General features: G+C 35.0%; 1 protein-coding gene across 2 annotated transcripts in view; it reads right to left on the bottom strand.

The window, feature by feature from the left end:
* The window catches only part of UGGT2 (UDP-glucose glycoprotein glucosyltransferase 2), a 91,222-nt gene that overhangs the window by 12,183 nt on the left and 57,343 nt on the right, over window positions 1-21,696 (bottom strand). For both annotated transcript variants that reach the window (XM_030036294.2, XM_030036295.2), the window contains exons 24-32: window positions 21,091-21,186; window positions 19,250-19,352; window positions 14,235-14,314; window positions 12,326-12,515; window positions 11,280-11,438; window positions 10,026-10,111; window positions 6,217-6,301; window positions 4,414-4,499; window positions 215-313 (exon numbers count right to left, since the gene is read on the bottom strand). In XM_030036294.2, the coding sequence (XP_029892154.1) occupies window positions 215-313; window positions 4,414-4,499; window positions 6,217-6,301; window positions 10,026-10,111; window positions 11,280-11,438; window positions 12,326-12,515; window positions 14,235-14,314; window positions 19,250-19,352; window positions 21,091-21,186 (984 nt within the window). The remainder of the gene's footprint in view (window positions 1-214; window positions 314-4,413; window positions 4,500-6,216; window positions 6,302-10,025; window positions 10,112-11,279; window positions 11,439-12,325; window positions 12,516-14,234; window positions 14,315-19,249; window positions 19,353-21,090; window positions 21,187-21,696) is intronic.

Genomic DNA, 21,696 nt, shown 5'->3' with positions numbered 1-21,696 from the left:
AAAGAATAATGGTATTTTTGACCATCTATATGTTGAATCACTTTGTTCTCAAACAAAGATGAATTAGGTCCTCACTGTATACAACTTTTCTATGTTTTGACAATTTATTCTTTACACCTTGTTAAAAAAGTCAGTTTCTTTAAGCTGCTGCATTTTAGGATGAACGTTTATAGTATCCCTATGAAATTCTCATTTCCCTTTTACCTTTCCTTACCTTAAAAAACGTTCATATAAATGGCCTGAAGCAACTGAGAAAATGTTAAGAATATCACTTTTCTTTTCCTTCTCTTCTGTTGGAATTTCTTCTGAAAATCTAAGGAAAAAAACCCCAAATTATTATATGAAGTATACATTCAGCAGAAAGAAAATACTACCACGTTACCATTAAGCTCGTAAAGACTCAAAAGTAAGAAAATACACAAAAGAAATACTCATTCTACCGTCACTGAATACATTTATGTTCTACTCCTACTGCACATGCCTACGATACCAAAATCTTTTGGGAGCAACACCTCATACCCAGTCACTCAGGACAAATGATGGCACAACTGCAGTCTCCAATATTTTCAATCAAATAGAACCCAAATTTGGCAAGAACTCCATGTTTTATCAAAGCAAAAATCAGAAATACACACAGCCAAAATATCTTGAGAACTGGTTATTTCAAAAATCAGTAAGTTATTTTTCAAGCTTCATCCACGTGCGTTCTACATAAGAACCAATGCACATTCTTGAGGTGAGGGATGTCTGCGTAGCCCTATAGATAGTTGAGCTGAATATATACTCTAAAATACAGACTGAACACAACATAATGATGGCCACACCAGGCCAAACCACATATTTAGCCCAGTACCTTAGCAAAAACAAATGACAAGGCTGAGAAGTAGTAGCTTCTCCCAGAATACTCTGATAACATTCAGTGTCTGTGGTGATGGGCTTTCCAAAGTGTTTTTCATAATACTGCTGAGTTCTTCCTTAAATTCATCCAATTACTCTCCCTATAGCTACCCTAGATCTTTGAGGTACGTTGTCTAGAGTTTCTCTGTTTCAGCTGCACAGCATTCTTTGCTTGCTTTGAATACCAAAGTCTCCCAGGGCTGTTTTTAATCCTGTATGCCTTCCAGCACATACAGCTAAGGGATGGTGGCTGCAGCCCCCTCAGAGCACTGTTTTACAGATCTCTGAACTGCAAAGGCTGCCTTAGCCAAATTAGTTACAGTATGGCTTGATATTGTTGTAGATTCACCTCAATAGTCTTTTTTTTGTTGAGGTGAGTCACTCCTCACACACTTGGGTTGTGTGAGTCACTCCTATAAATTTTTCTTCTGGTTAGATCCCTTTTAAAAGTATAAAAATAAGTATCCCTCATAATCTTTAAGAACAAATGAGACAAGTCTCAGATCTCCAACATATTTAAAAGAATTCACACCACTCCACTAATACAACGCTGCAATCTCAGAAGGCTGCAACGTGTGCAAGTTGTGTGAATAATCTTTTGAGAAACCCATGTTCTTCTCACTCAGCAATGGTAAAAGGAGATAGCACAGTCATACCTGATCAGGACTATAGCAAAAAGAAAAGAAAGGGACATTAGTGGAGCAGCACCAACTGCATGGTGTGGCACCTCCAAAGAAGACAATCCCCCCAAACTAGCACTAAGTTCTCACAGGCTAAACAGACTGCAGTTCACAGTTCCAAGCAGTCTGTCTTCTTTCTGATTTTTTGTCCCATTTCTTATACTGATAGCAGGACTGAAAGAATGTTAAGCTCTTTATAATGGGACCATCAGCACATGTGACTACAAAGACATATGTCAAAAAAGAAGATAAGGCTTTGATGCAACATCTTGAAAATATTAATTACGCAAAGCTTTACAGAAGGCAGAGATCTTCCAAATTGAACAAGCTGCTCTGAAGATGGCTGGATTAACCTGGAAGGTCCCATGGGAAAAGCAGTCAACTGGAGACAGGCAGCTCAATTATGAAAGGACTTGGGTGATGTGGTATGCACACAAGTCCCATGTCAGAGCACATGTGGATTCCTGTAATGCACAGTGTGCTGGATATACTTTTCATTCTGGGATATCAAAGAGGAAGGATATTTGACAAGCTCCTAGATAGCAAGAAGATGACAGACAAACGGCAGGCCTAAAATCATGCCCTTGAGCCACAACCTTGAATCAATAGGAAGAGCAAATAAACTTTATTGGGCGAGGGGCTTCAACAGCGCAGCCAAGCTCTGAGCCTGATGCACACTGATGAACCAGCCCACTGTGAAAAAAGGCTAGACCTGGAAGATCGTGAGATCTCTGGCCTTGTAACCTTCTTAGAGGGAGCTAAGATTCTGACCACTGCACATACATCCTTTGATGCAGCCAATGAGAAGTGGGAAGCTTGAAGACAGTGACAAATTCCTCCAACTATCGTCATTCTGCAGAAGAGGCCACCTTTGTGCAGAAAGGTGGGTCCACTTTCCCAACCTGTGGCTTCAGGAAGAAACTTTTGAGAGTTGTAGTACAGTAGTCTGGAAGGCTTTCTGAATCTAGTCAATAGTGTAACGGTAAAATCATCTGTGGATAAATGGTGATAAATATAAAATCAGCAACAGAGACTCAATAAAATGTCCAGGTACTTGAGGTACAAGAGGCCTTGTCAGGAGAGATGATAAAGCTGAAGCCATTCCTGGATCTACCAAGAAATGTATGTGCTGAGGATTAATTAGGGTCAACTGTTCACTAGGTAAAGTAGAACTGCTATGTCTTTTCTTTATCTTCTTCAACAGTCTTTGTGACTGACAACTTTGTCAAGGCTACTGAAAATGGAAGAAAACCTTTTTTAAGTCTCGCAGCAGTCGTTTGTGGCCAAAAAGTCTTTAGGGTATGGAGAAAATAGTGATGAAAAAGCCATTCTCCTTAAATCCCTCATACTGACATTATCCCTTTCTTACTAGCTGAATTCTAGTCCAAAGATGCTCTCCTGAACAATGGAGAAATCGGACTTTACCTCGACAGTAAATCTTGAATGCTTAATACTTATGGACAAAGCTACCTCAATTTCTTTCTTCTTTCAGGGCAGAGAGATCTATGATTTACTTGGATTAATTTGTTTACACAGTCAAGTCATTAGCCCTGAACTGGTTATTTCAGAAGGCATTACCTTCAGTTCTTTTTTTCCGCAATTATACAGCCATGACAGCTTAGCACTTGGTAGCGTACTGCAGAAACAAAACCTCTGCGGGAAATCAGACTTTCTGAGAGCAAACACGAGTGTTTCCTACAAAGTGGATGGAGTCCAGTAAGAAAACAATGTATTGCAAATGCAGTCCCCCCCCACAACAACCTTGAAGGTCCAGAAGAGGAATTATCATCACCTTGAAAGAGTGGATGAATTTATTGTGTTACCAGCATTCCGGATTAAAGACCCAAGCTCATTCTTCTTTGACATTAAGAAATCAAATCATTGGGAATTCAATAAGTACTTTTGCCAGCACCCCAATTTTCACACTTGAGAACATGATCTTTTTGAGGAAAGAATGCTTAGAGAGGATCCAGGCCACTGTTTCTAAAATACGTTCATCAAAGATCATCTGATTGAAATGCTATCAAAGGGACAATTAACATGTCTTGGAAACTAATACAACACCCCATGTTCTGATCCACAGCACAGATATACTAGTCCATTAAAAATACCCCTAAAATTATTTTGCTAAGCAAAGATGAAACATCCTTTTTTGCCCTTATCTCATTCTCAAAATGATATAACAATTTCACAAGAATTTGCATCTTATTAATAAAAACTAAATACAAATTAAAAAAAAAAAATCAGCCCGAACCACACACGATCCATAGACAACATAATTATAAGCAACATAATGAGCAACTGAAAACAAAGTTTGACAATGGTATATGGCAAATTAGAAATACTACAATGTTATTAGCCCCAAACGTAAAGCTTGAGATGTTTATTACAATTATTTATAGAACTCAAACTTTAAAGTAAAAGCTATTTTATTGACAAATACAAAAACACTTCTGGAGCTTTCATAAATTATGGCTAGCAGCAGACAAGCAGCATCATAGCCTGCTTTTTGATGTTCAGTTTGATATATCTGAGTACCACATAACTGGCTGAGATTTTCACATTGAGATTGATTCCCTGCCACAACAAAATAAAAATAATGCCAATGGAGAAAATGAACAGGAACTAGAAATGCAAAGGAGGGATTAAAAAGGTAATAAATAATGAGATGCACAAGACATTATAGCTCGTCTTTTCCCCCCTTTTATTTATATTATAAATCCCTTGGGAAGCCTCTTTACATATTTGTATCGCTATCAATTAAGAAACACTTACTTGCTACGAGTAATAATAAACATGTCCTGGCACAGTTAAGTATCAGCAAATTATGCATTACCTTGTAACTGATTCCTGATTTCCCTTTTTCCTTGTCGTTCCATCAGTAAGGAGATCCTCATTCATTTTATCAGGCTTTTTCTGTACCTAGTCATTAAAATAAATGTATTTGTGTAATCTGGGAAGTTAGTTGATAATCACTACTTCAATTGTGATATCTAACTATGGTGTACTTACTGGCTAGAGCTGGACCAATATCTTAACAATTTCTTTTTCAGTAAAATACTTACTGAACTGCATTAAACTGAACAGTAAACATGTCATTTCATATTTTTAAACTACGTACAGAACTTACTGTAATAAGAAAAGTAATCAATTACGAAGAATTAAATGGTGATTAATAAATCAAACAGCACGTTCAAGCCCTCTGTACTTCTTTATGCAAAAAGTAACCAAAAGCGTGGGGAATTGTATCTCATTTTCTTCCCTCATGAGTTTGTGATCCAGCCATTAGCTGGCAGAAGAAGGGTAGCAGGGTGTCACACTGTGCATGGAACTTACTTGAAGGGAAACTGATTCTCATGAGCCCTTCACAAGGAGAAGGCGACAACTCTGTCGCTGAAACATAAGCTCTCTCATCCAACTTAAGCAATTTCTGCTGTCTTACCCAGATGCTTAATAAAGGCTCCAAATTAATTTTGTTTGCTGAACTTGATTTCCCTGATTAAAAGAAACCCAATTGTTTTTGAAACCCAAATAGTTTCTAAAACATTAAGTGTTTGAACATATTCAGTTATAACCATATTAGTTTCACATGTTTATACTGTCAAGCTAACGCTTGCAGATTTCCGTTCACACTAAATCATGCATCTTTGTAGCTAATGCTTCTGAAGCCACATCCTAGGTATTGCTGAAGTGATTCTACAGTTCAACTGAATGATAGAGCTTACATATTCTAGTTGTAAGCTTAATACGTGCCACCTTTCACATAGAATTATTTTCCTACTTTGACCCAAGTGGCACCCTTTTATCCTTTCTCTGCGGTTTAAAGGCAGGCTTATCATGCTCCAGGGAGTTACACATTTTCTCCAGGTTCTGGAAACTTTCAGTTACAGGACTGTGGAACAGACTCATATATGTGGTTTTAAAAATTCCTTTAGTACTTTTGTTTACATTGTTCTCTCTCCTTCTCAATGTCTAAAATTAGGATACAGTGTACCAAGGACACCTACACAAAATGTTATTTACAAAATAGTAGAAAACATGTAATACTATGAAGTTCTTTCTCCTTAATACAACTCGTGTGTCATTATCTCTTTTTGATACATCTTGAAGAATGAAAGTAACAATTTCATTTACACAAATTTGGTAGCTTCAGGTAGAATTCAACATACCTGATTTTAACTTCCACTCTGGTGTCTGGACTTCGTGTAAAATCCCTCCCCAGTCACAGGAGAGAACTGGATGTCTCAAGAGGTGGTCATCCCCTTGGTTTAAATACATACGCAAGCTGGCATGAGCAGTCCTTTGGACTGTCTTTGTCATTCTACTAAGCAGAGAGTGAGTTTAAGGCACCTAGACTACACTCTTAGACACCTTAAGCCAGATGAGATAAATCCTATCCACGTTACGCACACAAATGTCTTATTTTAACAGCTATTTAACAATCTCCCATGCAATTAGTATAGCCTGATTGGATCAAATTAACTAGGTTAATTTGCACACCATTTGCTATTTAATGATACAAAATCTAAATTATATATTTCAGTATACATCTTACAATTAAATATAGCCGAAGACATGTAAGCATTAGTCATATTTCATATAAGGAAATACTGCAGACAAAAAAGGTATCTCTACATACTTGGACTTTGATAATTTTGCTTCTGAAGTTGTTTAATACGATGATAACATCTGTCAGGTCAGCTACAGAATCTGTTCCTTCATGGCTGTGAGAAGAAAAAAAAACCCATGCAAATGTACTGGCTTATTAAAACATGCATTTTTACTTGTGTTTAATTACAGTATAAGGTTTAGGATTGCTGATATTTATAGAAACAAAATTTCTTCACTTGCACCTAAGTCTATCTTAACTTCAGAAACTTTGAGTTTTATTCATCCCTAGACATTGTCCACAGTGGTAGCCCTCACTTTTTACTTTGGATTTTCACAGGAAATTTTATCAACCAATGAAAAAATGCAGCAACCTATAGCTGAATACATTATTATATATTATACAGGTATCTATTACATTCAAATATTAAACTACATTTTATTTTTACAATATGGAAAACATCTTAGAAATTTCTGTGTGACAGCATTAAATGTACTTTTAAAATAAACCTGCTTTAAAAAGTCTAGGGAAAGCTTCATCACAGTGCTGAGATAGTAAAGATTGGCTTTCAACTGGTTGGCTTTGGTAACTGTATCCCTAAAGACATGACTGTGCAAGGCACCACATGAACATTTGCCCTATTGAACATCAGTTTAAAGCCATTCAGGCATCTCAAAACTGTACTGCAGTCCACTGAGTAACAAGTATGAAAAATGTTGCTGTCGCTCTGTGATACAGTGTAATAACATAATTCTCAAGTTTTACAGCTTTTATACTCAATAGCCCATGTATTTTTCCTTCAATCCTTTCTGTCTTTTAACAGCATTATATCGTTTCCTCTTGCTAAGGCTACGCATACAAAAAATTGGTTTAAGAAAGTAATCTGCTACCCCTTAGGCTTGATTTTTTTTTTTTTCCTAGAAAACAGAAATATTTAAATCTGGTTTCAATCTGTTTCATACTACTTATTTTAAAATGACAGCATTTTATATCGTTATCTGAATTTTCTATTTAATAAGCTTCTGTAATAAGTATTCTTAACAAAACCAATGAGGGTTTTGTGTTTTGTCAAAAAGGTACTGAACACTGTTAGTATAACTTAGTTTGTAAACTCACTGAAAGTAGGCACAACTTCCTTTTTAAACCCAAGCAAAATGTCTTGCATAAGACAGCACTATTAAATATTTAATAACTACTTTATTGTTATATAATTGTTGTACAAAACTAAACATGTCCAGCAGACTATTCATGTCACAGCTTTAAAATGTTACAAAATGCTTACTTACTTTTAATATAAATACAAATAAATATCAATATAATATAAATTATAATTTTCCATATGGAGAACAAAAGCATTCAAGTTCAACAAATGGAGACCATTTAAAATCTCAACACAAACAAACAAAAAACTCCTTGCCCGAATTATAAAAGATACAACTTTCAGTTAAGCAGTCTGCATACCATCAAAATATAATAAATTATATCTACCTGCCTTTTTAAAAAATGAAATATTCAGCAGGAGCTTTTATACATATATACTTATCTATCTATCTATCTTTAAACTATTTTCTGCCGTCTTTTCTTGCAATACCTACCTGTTTTCCGACCCACATCACAGAATCAAAGCTCCAATAATAAGCAGTGTTCAGACTGTTGCTGAGTATACCAATTTTCATCTTCCTAATATTCATAGTAATTTATTAATAACAAATTGATTTACAAGTGTGACTGCTTCAAAATAATGATCCTTGTTAGAAGCAGTGTTCAGGGAAAAAAAAGCTTATTTCAAAAGTGATGTATTTACATAAAGTAAAAATAAATTACTTGCATGTGTATTAGATGCTACTATAAGCAGCAAATAAGCACTGAGGAGTAGAGCATGCTGTAACTTCAAAATCCTGTATTTCTCCTAAAACTCCTATTATAATGTACAGGCTTGTGCCTCAAAGAAACGAAGTCATCTCACAGTTCAACAGGAGAGGATATGACTAGTATATGAGGGTGGAGAATATACTGCAATACCTCGTGGCAAAATTCCATCCTATCAAATAGTTGCTTGAGTTCTGATAGCAATTTGATACTATTAATATCAGTAAAAGTAGTATCAAAGATCCTGGTACAGCCTCCAAAACATACTTTAGCTGTTGTACTCTAAGCCTATGGCTTGTCATAATTAAATGAAATAAATGCTATTGTTTAGACTCCTCATCAAGTATTAATTTTACATAACTTAGCTGAGCTCAATTAAGCTCATTTGTATTACTTCTTAGGGAAAATCAGTAATCTTAAAAAAACAGCAGATGATTTAAGTTTCCTTTGATCCTGCCTAGAATGTAAAGTGGTTTTGTTTCATTCTTTAATTCAACTATAGCTCATTACCTTATTTTTTTTAACCATGATATCTTTCATAAATCACTTTATATATGTTAAGAATTGAATGTTAAATTACACAAATGATATAGCTACAGCTGGTGGAGATTAAGTGAACTTCTTAGGATAAAGACTATGTTTTTCCACTTTTTCAAAAGATTATGAGTAGTTTCTGGAAAAAAAAAGAATTGAAAATTGCAAAGAAATTGAATGAACCTAATATCCCATTAACATTTCTTCCTGTAACACTGAAATTGATGCATTAACTAAATATTCAAAACAGCAAAGATGTTCATCGATTTTTTCAATACTAGCTGAAGACTAAACATCATATGGAACTATGTGTTCCTGAACTCCAAATAATAATGAGTATTTTATAAGGAATAGACCTGTTTCAGCCCACAGAATTATGGGGCAGGGGGGAGGGGAGGAGGAACTGAAGCTGAAATAAAATAAAACAATACTGTTCCTCTAGAACAGATCAGATCCAAAGCTTCAAGAGGAAGCCCTCATATGCTACAGATATATACTGTTACATAAAACATGAGAAAATAAATTATTCTTCCAAGGAATAGTTGGAATGATGGCTAGCATATGTTCCTCATATGAAAATTGACCATGGAAATTACAGATCTATAAAGCCATATACGTGGCAACTAAATGCCAGTTACTGGAGTACAACGTGACTTCTTTCAACGTACAGGGCTTTCTCCCAAGAGAGGGAAATGTGGCGCAGTCAACACGCAGCCAGGGTACAGCACTGAAGGGTGCTTCTGCATCCTAAGGTGAAGGTGTAACCACAGTGATTCTTAGATGGCTAAGAAACACTCAGAATTAACCAAAGAAAAAAAGCCTAGAACTGAAATGAATATAATGCTCCTGTTAAAAAAAAAGATGCCACCCATCAGTAACACTGCATTCAGAGGCAACCTCAGGGCTGAAAAAAATTATCAGAGAGAAATTTATGGCACTTCCTCCAGCTGATCAAGACGCTGGTGGAGAGCTAGCAATGCTCCAGTGGACATATTCTTGGAATTGCACATTAAGTATGTTGGGAATGCCAAAATATTAATCAACAAAACCATGAGTGACATTCCTACAGAATTTGGTGCAAGCAGTTGCATGATAATGCTAACCATGCGTGGAACTGGCAGGGCGAGTGTCTGGTAGCTGTGTAGCTGTATAGTAAGAGACTTTGCTAGCATCAAGTCTAGCTGAGCAGCTTAGGCTTATTATGTATTAACATATCCAAATGCCTTCAAGAACACACGAAGCAATCAAACAACAACTTACACTATCAGGAAATAAGGTATCTCTTAAAAATCATCTTTAAATCATCATTTGCTTCTTGTTCTATTTTTTCATGCTCTTTTTGCTCATTTTCCTTCAGTACTGTCAGATCTTTTCAAAATATGTTGCACCTTCAATTCATTTCTAAGTATGTTTCCACAAGATGGATTAATACTTACGAAAAAACCTGATAAATCTCTTCGGATCTTCCTTTACGCAGTCTCAGTGTCCAAGCACCTGGATTTGCTTTCAGCTGAAAATACCCCTATGAAAAAAAGGAAAGACAGGCACTTTCAGAATCCACCATGTACATATACAAAAATCAGTTGTCCAGCATTTGGTACTGCAGCCCAGGTTAGTAACCATTAGCTACTCTCATACTAGCCCTGAAAGAAGTATGGCAGTGATGCAACCAACTACCACCTTTCTTGTATGTCCATATTAATGTCTTTCAGTGCCTCATTTGTTTCTAGCTCAATTTGAGTTGTATACAAAATCTCCACCTAGAACAGCAAGGAAGTGAGCTGTAAAGAAATAAATTATTAAACTGACCCTAAACCAAAAAGCTTCTTTGAAACTTAAAAATTGTCGTCTGCAACAACTTTCCAAGTCAACACAGCTCCTTCCCAATTTAGGAACACTGCAGATAGCTATCACCCTGGGAAAGCCAGACGAAGCAAGCTTTGGAATGTGAAGAATAATTAAAAGTTTAATCATGTTGAACATCACCTACTGTTGAGATCGTATTCAGTACTTGTATAAAAATCAAAGATTCACAGTTTATTAAGCATTTTATTCCTTGTGATAAAGTATTTACAGAGAACAGAGAATAGCAGATAGGTAACAGACCTTATTCATCAAAATCTTTCCTTTTCAAATTACCTTAGCTAAAGAAAAGAAACCTTTCACTTCAGAAATCATAAGACTTTCTGCTCTACAGACTGCTAAACCAAAAAATAATTACTTTGGATCACCAGAGGAATTCTTGGGTGTGGATTTGTCCCACAGAGGCTTTAAGCACTTAACTGAAGCATCTAAAATAGGAGCCTTCTTTCACCCAAATCATTGTGTAACAAAAAAGGTTATTTTAATCAGAATGTGATTCATACCTTACATTTATCAGTGGAATCTCTATCTGAATATAACTACCGCCTACCATCTACTCAAGGCAATTAGGCTCCAAGTTTAGGCATTTCAGATTAGAGTCTAAAATTAGTCTATATCCAAACCTATATTGGCTCAGAAGAGGAGCGGGGGAAAGCTCAGCAAATTAGAGATGCACATCTTTTGTAGATGGCCTCAAATCCAGGCTGTTACTTTTAGCGCTACTAAGCTTGCAACACAGAGAAATGGATTTAAAGGACACGAAGCTCATAAAGAATTCTCATGAAGAGTGTGCAATTGTAACAACTATTTCTGTACTTAATACTTACCAGGTTGGCCATCACAACAGTATCAACCATGACAGGATTATTCTTTGTGCCCAGAGTGAACTGCAACCCTCGAGGAGGTTGTCCAGTTGTCACATCAAAGCAATGTCCTTCAAGCAATATATATTCTAATTCATATTCTGCTATAACCATCCCTTTTATCTGTGGAAGGAACATTTAATCAATAAATTATGTAATTTAACTATGTGGGAAAAGCAACACATTACAATGGCAAACATGTTGTGTGGGATTTACCTCAACTAAATTCAACTGTCAAAAAAAAAAAAAAAAAGAGAAAGGCACTTCCAGAAGGAACTTCACTCAATTTTGTAAGAGGTAACCAAGATAAAGAGCATGAATCACTGTCTGGAGGGACCTTCTCTCCATTGACTGTTGAGGAAGCTGAGGCATCTCAGCTTTGGTAAGGTAAATCTCAACCTTTATTTTCACAACACACCTTCCAAATACATAGCTTCAGTCTATCAAACACCCTCAATATTTTGCGCAAGCTTAGTGACTGAAACAAATCTAGTGACTTTGAAGCTGAGGGATTAAAAATATAATTAAAAAATTGTGAACTAAAAAAGGGTCGAATATATTTTAATCTATATTAATAAACATCCATATATTCAGGTTTATTTGAAGATTTAACTAGGTTAATCCTATTACTACCAAAAATATAAAAAAACCCAAGAGAAATAGATAATTCAGAATCCTTTAATTTCTTTATTTTTATCTCAAAAAAATAGTATTTCTGTAAACATTATAAAGCTCAACATAGCAGATAAATTGCTTTTACTTGTACTCTGCATTCTGATTTTTTCCTGTTTCATTCCTTTCTTTTAAGACTTGCTTTTTTTTTTTAAAGTACAAGAGAATGTGAAAAAAAAGATGATGAAAATAGAAGTGGTAAAATACTGACTAAATAAACAATTACCACAGAAAATATTTCTGGAAAACAGACACAAAAAATCTCACAATATTTCCATTTCCCTCTTGAGGTAGAAGGTCCAACACAAGTTGTATAATGTTTACAAATGATCACTTACATCCTGTAAATGAATGTTATCTAGATCACAAGAACTTTTTACTGCTTCGACCAACCAGCTTTCAGGAGTGATCATGTTTAGAGTCAAAAGAGGTGATTCTGGCAATTCTAGGAATTTTGCCACAGGTTCAGAAAGAAGGTGCTTGTTGATCCCGTAAGTTAATTCTGGTTCCAGAACAAAACGATAGAAGCTGTTGAAAAAGAAATGTTAAAAAAAACCACAAAACATTTACTTAAGGATGAAGTTCCAAACATTAAGTTCTTCTAAAATACCTTAAAATATAATATAGTAAATGTTTACCAAATTAATGATGTTTGGAGACACAGTAGCTCCTTATTCTTTTGCAATACTGTCAGACAATACCTATAGCACCTCAAATGAACTAGTAGATGAACACAGATCTATTTGCTTTTGATAATTTTTAGCTGTGAAAGTGCATAGTTCCCATTAACATTCTAAATGGCTGTGAAGGTGAATACCCAAGAGGTGCACCTAAACATCTGGACTGTGAACTGCCTTGAATTCTCAGAATCTGTATCCCTAAACTAAGCAGAAGGATTAATCTCTGCTGGAAGAAAAGAGTCTTTGGGAACATCTCCTGACACTAGCAGCAGCAAAGACAGAGAGCAGAGGAAAGGAGGGGTCTCTCTATTCCTCTTCAGCTCTCATCACATTTATTTGACAGGTCAAAGTTCCTTGCAACAACAAAATAGTGACGATTTTCTTCCTTCCACTACTGATATGCAACAAAATGAGAAGAATCAGAGCAGAGAAAGACTGAAGATGGAGAGTCAAAGCAGCAAGCAATGACCGCTTCATATGGGGAAAAAAAAAAAAAAGGACATTTAATTACTATGAAAAGTAAAAAGGTAAGAAAGTCTGTACCCCTCTGGAGGAATATAATTTTCCCACAAAGTATTTGGGCTAGTATATGGATGCATTTCATATGAAACCATTGCTGCAAGAAAAATACAACCTGTCCGCAGGGCAGATGCCAGAACACTTCTTCCTCTCACCTCTTCCAAGCACAGGGAAAGAGCCAGGCACTAACACCTGCAAAGTGCCTAGCTTTAAAAGCGATCATGACAATGTTCACACAAGATACTCAGAAGATTGATGATTAAGACACTCTCTTGCAGTATAAGAGGTGTGAATTCAATTCCTCTCAAACCGAATAGAAACTAAGGACTTCTGTTTTGTGGCCAAGTGATTTATTCTCTAGTCTGCTGGCTAAAGGGCAGGCACTACCACCGGCCTCTCTTGTAATAAGATTATAGGTAAAATATCTGCCAAAAGGATGGCAGCGCTTAAACATTTCTCTTAAGAGGGAAAGGAATCCTCTCTGGGGAATTCACTTCAGTGTAAACATCTATAACTGAATTAGTGAACCCTGGTCTTTACAGACAGTTAAAAGAAGTTTCAGTTTAAGGCAGGTACTTTCAGGGTATAATATTCTTAAATTATAACAAGATCTCAAATGCAGACTGTACATTTACTCAGATGAATTTCATTTTTAAGTTAACTGTACTTAATCTGTAAAATTCATTACAAAGACAGTGGGCTGTAAGCAGCGACCAAGTTAGGCAGACAATCCCCCTCAGCAAGTTTTCATAGGCATGAAAGACTCTCCACTGATTTCTCTAAGGATTGTTTATGAGAGGTGGATTTGATGAACTAAATCACTTCCCTGTGATCCCATGCTTGACACCTTAGAAGTAGAATTTTTCTCTAGACAAGTGCAAACTGCTTAGGTAATATGCAACTTACATTCAAAGAAAATAACTAATGCAACAAAAGTATCCAGAAACACAAACCACTGTTTAGTTTTTAAGGGAATATAAACTGTTAAGGCTGTTTTTCCAAACCAAGCAAGATCATATACTTGTAAGAAAAGCTATGAACTACTTACCTCTTCAGTGGCACTTCTGACAGCTTAGATCTGCAGTTCAAAAACAACCTGAGTTTCACATTGATAATGTCTTTGAGTACCTACAGAAAAAAAAAAAAAAAAAAATCTCTGTAAAAATGGTTCTTGGCAATCACCAAACTTTGAAAGTAAGCCAAAGTTATCCTTGTGACATCCTGTCATTTCTCAAGCTTCAGTACAAATCTCAAACATTTTAAAGTTCTAAATATATCTGTATATTAAGGGATGTTGTCAGATATTCCAAATAAAGATTTGACCTTTTCTAAAACTGCATGATTTAGCACATGATATTCTTGATAGTCAAAATGTTAACGTTTTCCCCTAGTGATGCAGTTTTTTAAAGAGCAGCTATTCCCATTTTCCAATGCTTGAGTAAATTATCACCTTTCTTATATTGTGTTTTCTAGAAGATTTTAAAGCACTTGAAAGTAAGTACATGTCTTTTATTCAATAAGCAATCTTAAACCAATGACTTTTACTCTTATTAAAATAGTTGTATACAGTAAATTGTTGAATATAGTAAAGCTCAGAGAATTATTTTAATACTTAATTACTTAATAATTTTAAATGTCAGCAATAGATTAATGATGTATTCAATCAACTATTCAATCAACTTCAAAACATTCCAGTAAGTTAAAATATTTCTACTTCTTCCTCAGTTTCTTCATCTGTTCATTTCTAAAATACTGATTTTTCTGGATGCTGTTATATAGGAACCATATATTAGGACAGTATTTTCTTCTTATTTTTGTAAGCAATCTGTTTTGTTTAAAGTTAAAGTTATTAACTTCTTTAAAGCATTCTCAAAAACCTTTACCAAGTTATCTTAATTTCTGTGGTTTCTGATCCAAAGTGCTTATTTGAAAGCATAAAGCCGCTGTCTACCTTTATGGGTATTATTTGAAAAGCAAGTAAGATATTAAAGCTAAGTTAAAATACTGATACCACTAAGGCTAAAATGTAAACTAAGCAAGACATTGGTCATCCTTAAATCTCTCTTTTATTATAACCATTTCTTTCTTTCCTCAGTCCAACCCATGGCTACACATATTCTTTACTACAGTGCTACAACTTCACATAGTCCTATGGACCTGTTCTGCTTCTAGTTTCTCAGTCTCATCCTTTATGTCACCTGAATACCATCACTGAAAAACTACTGAGCAAAAAATAAAGACTAGGGAGTGGCATAAGGGTGAGAACAAGTGAAGAAGCAGGAAACGAGAACCCAACAGCACTGGAAGCATAAGAAGGGAAAGTATTACGTGCCATGAGCTAAAGACCACCAAAATCAAAACAGACCTCAAAGTGACTCAAGTGTGTATCTATCATTCAGAATAAAAATCATTCGTAACCAGTGCTAACTGGTCTCCTCTATTAAAACATACCCAGAATTTTCAACATTAAAGAAAACAATTTCTCAAATAAAGATGTAGCATCCAAAATGATGTAAACCTGTATTGGACTTTACCTTCAAACAAGACATAAACCTCATCCCATTAGTAAGAATGATACTTCAGCAATCTGCATTGATAGGTTGTTGTGTGTAGCATGAAATGATCTTGAAAAAGACTGAGGTATCATCCCAATTCATCAGCTGACCATGAAATTTAGTATAATATCATAGCCAAAAGAATAATGCCATTCTTAATTAACATTTCAAAGGAATTTAAATGGGAAATGACAAAGACGACAAGAATGCATTATCTCTGTGTTTTCCAACAATGCAACTTCTGGAATACTGAATTTGGTTCTGTTATTTAGGGCTTATGAGGACACCAAAAGCCAGAGCATTCAAGTCAACACATGAAAATGGTTACAAGATTAGAAAGCCTCTTTTATAGCAGGGTATTTGAAGAGTTCAGTCTGTTTACTTTAAATCAGAAAATCCAAAGAAGAGCAGGGAAATGTAGTTCAGGGAGTATTTCATACTGTAAAAAATGGCTGAATTATTTTAGTTTACTAGGCTTGAAAATTATTTAAGAGCAAGTTTTATTTTGCATGTGCAGTCACTTTGCAAAACACTTACTGTAAGTTACCACAACTCATCTGAAAAGCATTAAATCACTAAACCACGATTATTCAACCAGTCACTTGGAATTGTTTGTGAACATCACCACAATAGAAAGCATCTACACTGAAAACAAACTCTTATAATAGAATCTTCAACAGAACTGACAATATGATGAGAAAATGAATACTTACAGCATGGAGCTAAATAAAAATCTGCAGTTCCAAGTCTGAGTTTAACAGTCAGGTTAATTAGCCACTGGAAAAGCTCAGTAGGAGCTGTGATCTGTACTCAATCACTTGATAATATTTAAATTAGGATTAGATTTAAAAAATGATTCTACTTCAAATGCTAATCGATAAGAAGTAGTCCTATGACCAGTGTTATATAGGAAATCAGACTAGATTGTCCAAAGGGGTTCCTTCAGAGATTCCTATCACTTTAGGGATAGAGTAAGAGTTTCTCTCTGAAGACAGAATGAACAAAGGAAAAAAAGGCAAAAGATAATTGATAGGAAAAAAGAAAAGGTGTGATTTTTCTCTCCACATTTTTGAGTTCTTTGACAGTTACTGGAACAAGAAAAAAAAACAAACCAATCCATAGATGATCCTAAGCATTACATACTGCTGGAGTAAAGCAGTTGGCTAGGGGACATGTAGTTTGTTCAGTGGCACCATGTATAATATTTTTTCAGCTTGTTTTGGTGAATCATGAGGAAAAAACCCAACTCTTCAATTTTGTCCTCATTTTTAGAAGAAGGAATTTCTACTTTTTTCACATCACCTTAGGGAACACCTTCATAACTCTAGGACTAGTTAGCTGTTCCATGTATTCTGCTGAGAACTGATGTGGTCCAACCCTGGTCAAGTTATGGCTAGTGTTTAAAGATACACTGTAGGCAGTGACGGTTGCTTTGTCTGGAAATACTCGATGCTGAAGTCTATGACAAATCTTTTTGAAAAAGCGAAAACATGAGTTATATGGAAAGTTCTACCTGCCTCCCTCTGGAGAGGATATAGAGCAGTTCTTACGATACAATCCAGTATTTATTTTAAAACCAGATAAAAGCCTTGGCTCTGCTCTCATTCATGCTCTGACTCATACCTTGCCTCTGTCCTTAAACTGCCACTTTCTCAGACTAGGCAGTAAAGTTTAGATTAGTTTACCTACAGCTGTTTACACCTTCTCAATTTCAATTCCATTTATCATAAGCAACATTTTGTTTATATTTTTTTAAAAAATTTACCAAAAGATTTCTTCGAAGTGACTATTAAGTGTCACAAAGTAATATAATAGCATGCTTTCACCAAGGTAAAAAAAATCATAACGTGGCCATATTCAATATGGACTGGGGCAAGAATCATGTGCTTTGCTGTGGTAGTTACTACACAAATTCTGCACCATGAATAGCTACCATTCCAATATACTTGGCACTAATCCAATTATGTTATTCAAAAAAAGATCCTTTAAATATAAATATATCCCAGTGCTTAAAGTTTACAGTATTTAAGTCACCTATATATAGCAAGATAATCAGAAAGGCATCCATTTAGGAACTTTGAGTTTGGGGATTGCTGTATATGTATGCAAGTTTCATCTCTACAGCAGGAGGTGGTGGCTTTCCAGATAATTAGATGTATCTTTTTTGTTTTAATTTTCAGGTTATTTTATTTTTCATTTAAAAAAAAAATTTTTAAAAAAGTTTCATCTACATTAAAATATTTCTGATTTTAGTGTCAACAGCATTTCATTATTCTCTCCTAAGGGTGGCTTCTTGGATAAAACTATAGCTCCTAAATATCAAGTAGGATCTGCGATGGCTGAACAGCTTGGTATACCATGGGAGTCATTTGCCTAGGCGTGCATTAGGGAAGATATTGCTCACTAGGGAGCCTGTTGCGCTAGGAGGAATGGAGGCTTCTGGTCTGAGCTACAAGATCCTTGATGCAACTTACCATAATATGACCTTCTGGCTGAATGGAGAGAGTTTCCAGTCAATTCCAAAATGAAAATATTTTCATTTGGTAATATCAAGCTTTCATTTTAAATGAGAATGGTGAAATGAAAGATCTGGTTCTAGAGAAAAGCTAGTATTTCAGAGTCTTGAAATATCAGAATTTTCATGAATTTTTTTAATGTTTTACTTTGCTTCACTATTATGTATGAAGAGTGAGTGGATGCTTCAACATTTGATACAAAAGGCATAAAAGGGTATGAAAATGGGAGGGGAAAAAGCAATGTAAGAATTTATGAAACTTTCATAATTACTGCAGAGAAAAAGATAAAACAGGATGCAGCAAAAATCAAGTTACAGGCTTCAGAATTGTAACAGACCATAAAGAGAAGACAAAATTTACATTTTTATGGGAAACTATAAAGGAACCTGAGGTAGAGTGATATTCTGCAGCTAGTGAAAAAAGAAAATCATTTTAGGAGCTATGTTTTTAGGACAGTTTCTCTTTAGATGATCAATAGCTACATACAATGGAAGACTTCTAGATATACTTGGTAGCATTAATCAACTGAGAAATACCCTTCCAAGAACTGAAAGGTTTATAGTCCAATCTTCTTATGATGATATTACGGGTCAGATTTAGACCACCTCATTTAGGTACCTTGGAAAACTAAGGCGATTTGGTTTAATGGAAAGAAGCATATGCCTCTTATTTGAGATGGGAGATCCTTTCCCTCTATATTACGCAGACAATCTCTTCCTTTCCTCCTATTGACTATAAAGAGCATTTATGGACTCACTTTTAAGAGGACTGGTTCATGGGGTATCTGAATTTTAATTGCAAATAAGGTACTTACAATGATGAATTAGAACATCCCCAGCTTTTTAATATGAATTTAAATAACTAAATATATATTTTTAAAAAATACCTGAATTTTGTTTACCCCTTTACTACACTGTACCTGGAAATTAGAAATAGTTTAGTAAAAATTAAACTACAAATATGCAAATTAAAAGAAATGACCACCATCTTACAATCAATAAATGAGCCATCTTCTGTGCCTCTCTTGTCAATGGATCCACAATAGCAATAACATCATAGAATGGTTCATTCTGTTGGGGATCAACTTTTACTACACTGTTAAAAAAAATAACAAATGACATGAAAACTCTAAACTGAATTTGTGGAAATAACAAACATTTTTAGGCACAAATTAGTGTTATCAGAGGCACTTTAGATTTTACTGCTTATGAAGACATTTCCCTCATTTCAAGCAGTAATCATTATTGGTCCCTGTGATATCACTAGGAAAGCTAAACGTGAACAGCAATTAAAAATTTCGCATTAATCTACATAGTTCCATACTGGTTATTGGTTAAATACATGCCCCATAACGAAATTCATAAAATAAAAGGAAAACACACAGCAAAATCTTAAACATGGCCTTTTTGTCACTGGTCTGCAGTTTCCTTCACCAATATCTAGAATCATCAGATTTGACAACTGCCTGCAGTGACACAATTTTAAAAAAAAAACAGTGGGAAAAATGGTGACTCAGAAGAGTGAAACTTGATAGGATGGATTAGCTTTATGCATTCCAGAAAATAATTTAGTTTGATAAACTTGATTAGACTAAGTCAAGGAGATCCTAGTTAAAGTACTCTGGATCTAGAGGAAGGAAATGTTAGTAAACCTTATTTTAAAAAAAAAAAAAAAAACAAAAAAAAAACACATGTGCTGCAAATACACAAAATGGACTATCTGAATTTGGTTTCGACAAAAATATACCGTGAGTCAAACTCCCTCCAATATGGTAGTAGCATAGTACTGACTGTTACTAGTATAACTTTGGAAAAGGTGTTAGCCACTTAAAACGGGCTACTACTGATTTTACTCCTTGTATTTTCAACAACAGGGCCAGCCCATCAGGTACAGCACACTAGAGTACCTTTACCAGTAAAAACAAGTAGGAATTTGGAAATAGCATTACAAAAATCTTTATTTTGATCATGGTTCTTGTGTTATCATATGTCCTTTTAAAAAATGTACCTGTCTGCTCCAGAAAGCTTGCCCCAGCTAAGCTTAAATTAAAGCCAGCAACCGTTAGTATCCCATTACAAAGAGGACAGGATTCACAGATGCATATCTTGGTATTTTAGCTCTCATTCATTAACAATGACAACAAAAGATGATGCTTAGCACATACTCACTTTCTAAATCTAGTATCAGAAACACAAGGAGCCAACATATAAGTAAGTACACTAAGGACAATAAATCTGTTAGCTGATGACAGTCTGTTCAGTTTTTCTTAAGGAATTAGGTGCCAATGAGCCCTATTAATTTGCATTTGAATATAATCTAGTTGTATTAGCTGTATATTTAGCTGTGGTCAAGAATGACACTGCTAAGCCGCAAACTATTACACAGGTATGAGCACATGTATATTAGCCTTGACAATAGTACTCAAGATCCACAAACAGAAAAAATTGTGCTAGGGTTTTCCACATTAATGAAAATTAGTGGGGGCTTCTTTTAGCTCTAATCCCTGAATAAACTTCTAATATTTTAGTAAATGTATGGACTCCAAGTTTTCTAACTCCAGATCACCACTTCTATTCATACCAATTGTAATCACTCTTTTTTCAGCAAAGGGTAAGGTTGCAAAATCATTAGTTATTACTAATTAATTTATGAAGAGGTAAAGATGAATTACGCTAGGGCAGATGAACAGGTTGTTCATATAACCATAGAATCAACACTTCTTTTAAAACTGGAATGCTTACTCAGGTTTCCAAAGACCTTATGTAGTCATCAGTACATTCTGATTTTAATATGAAAGTACTGTAAGTGCATTATCATGACAGACAGAACTTACCTGTGCTGTTCTTTGAGTAATTCAGCATCTTGTCTATTCTCTGTTTTAGGCAAAGATGACAGTAGGGCATCTATTTTCATAATCAAATCACTGCCACTGTGTTAAATAAGGCACATATAATTTGTTTTTCATTAGAAAAGGAGTAAAACACTCAATTTTAATGTTTATCTGTCTGCATAAGGGATATTTAAAAAGCCTACATCCCAAACCCGCACTCTTTAAAATGATTATCACCTCGAAATTTGTAGCTTTGAGTAAAACCTTTAGCATGACAATGCCCAAGAACCACTACTGCCTTAGAGCTTGTGAACTGTACGCTTCTTAATTTTAAGTGATGCAGAATTAGCAGAATTACCATTCAGCCTCACAGTTTGCATGGTACAATCTGCTGGCATTTATAGCTCTTTATTCCTTTTTTTTTTTTTTTTCTGCAATTTTTCCCCTTTGTGACAACATCTAGGAACAGACATAAATGAACAAGTTTCAAGTTTATTTGGCCACATCTTTTAATTTTTTTTGGTATTTCTTCCTGAAATTTCCTTAGAAACCTTAGTAGTTCTAATTCAGTGTCACTAGATCTTATTATTTGATTAAATATGTTTTGCT

The sequence above is a fragment of the Aquila chrysaetos genome, chromosome 14 (genome assembly GCF_900496995.4).
Source record: "Aquila chrysaetos chrysaetos chromosome 14, bAquChr1.4, whole genome shotgun sequence".
NCBI lineage: Eukaryota > Metazoa > Chordata > Aves > Accipitriformes > Accipitridae > Aquila > Aquila chrysaetos.
Note: the sequence above shows the minus strand (reverse complement) of the source record. Positions and strands in the feature narration are given on the sequence as shown.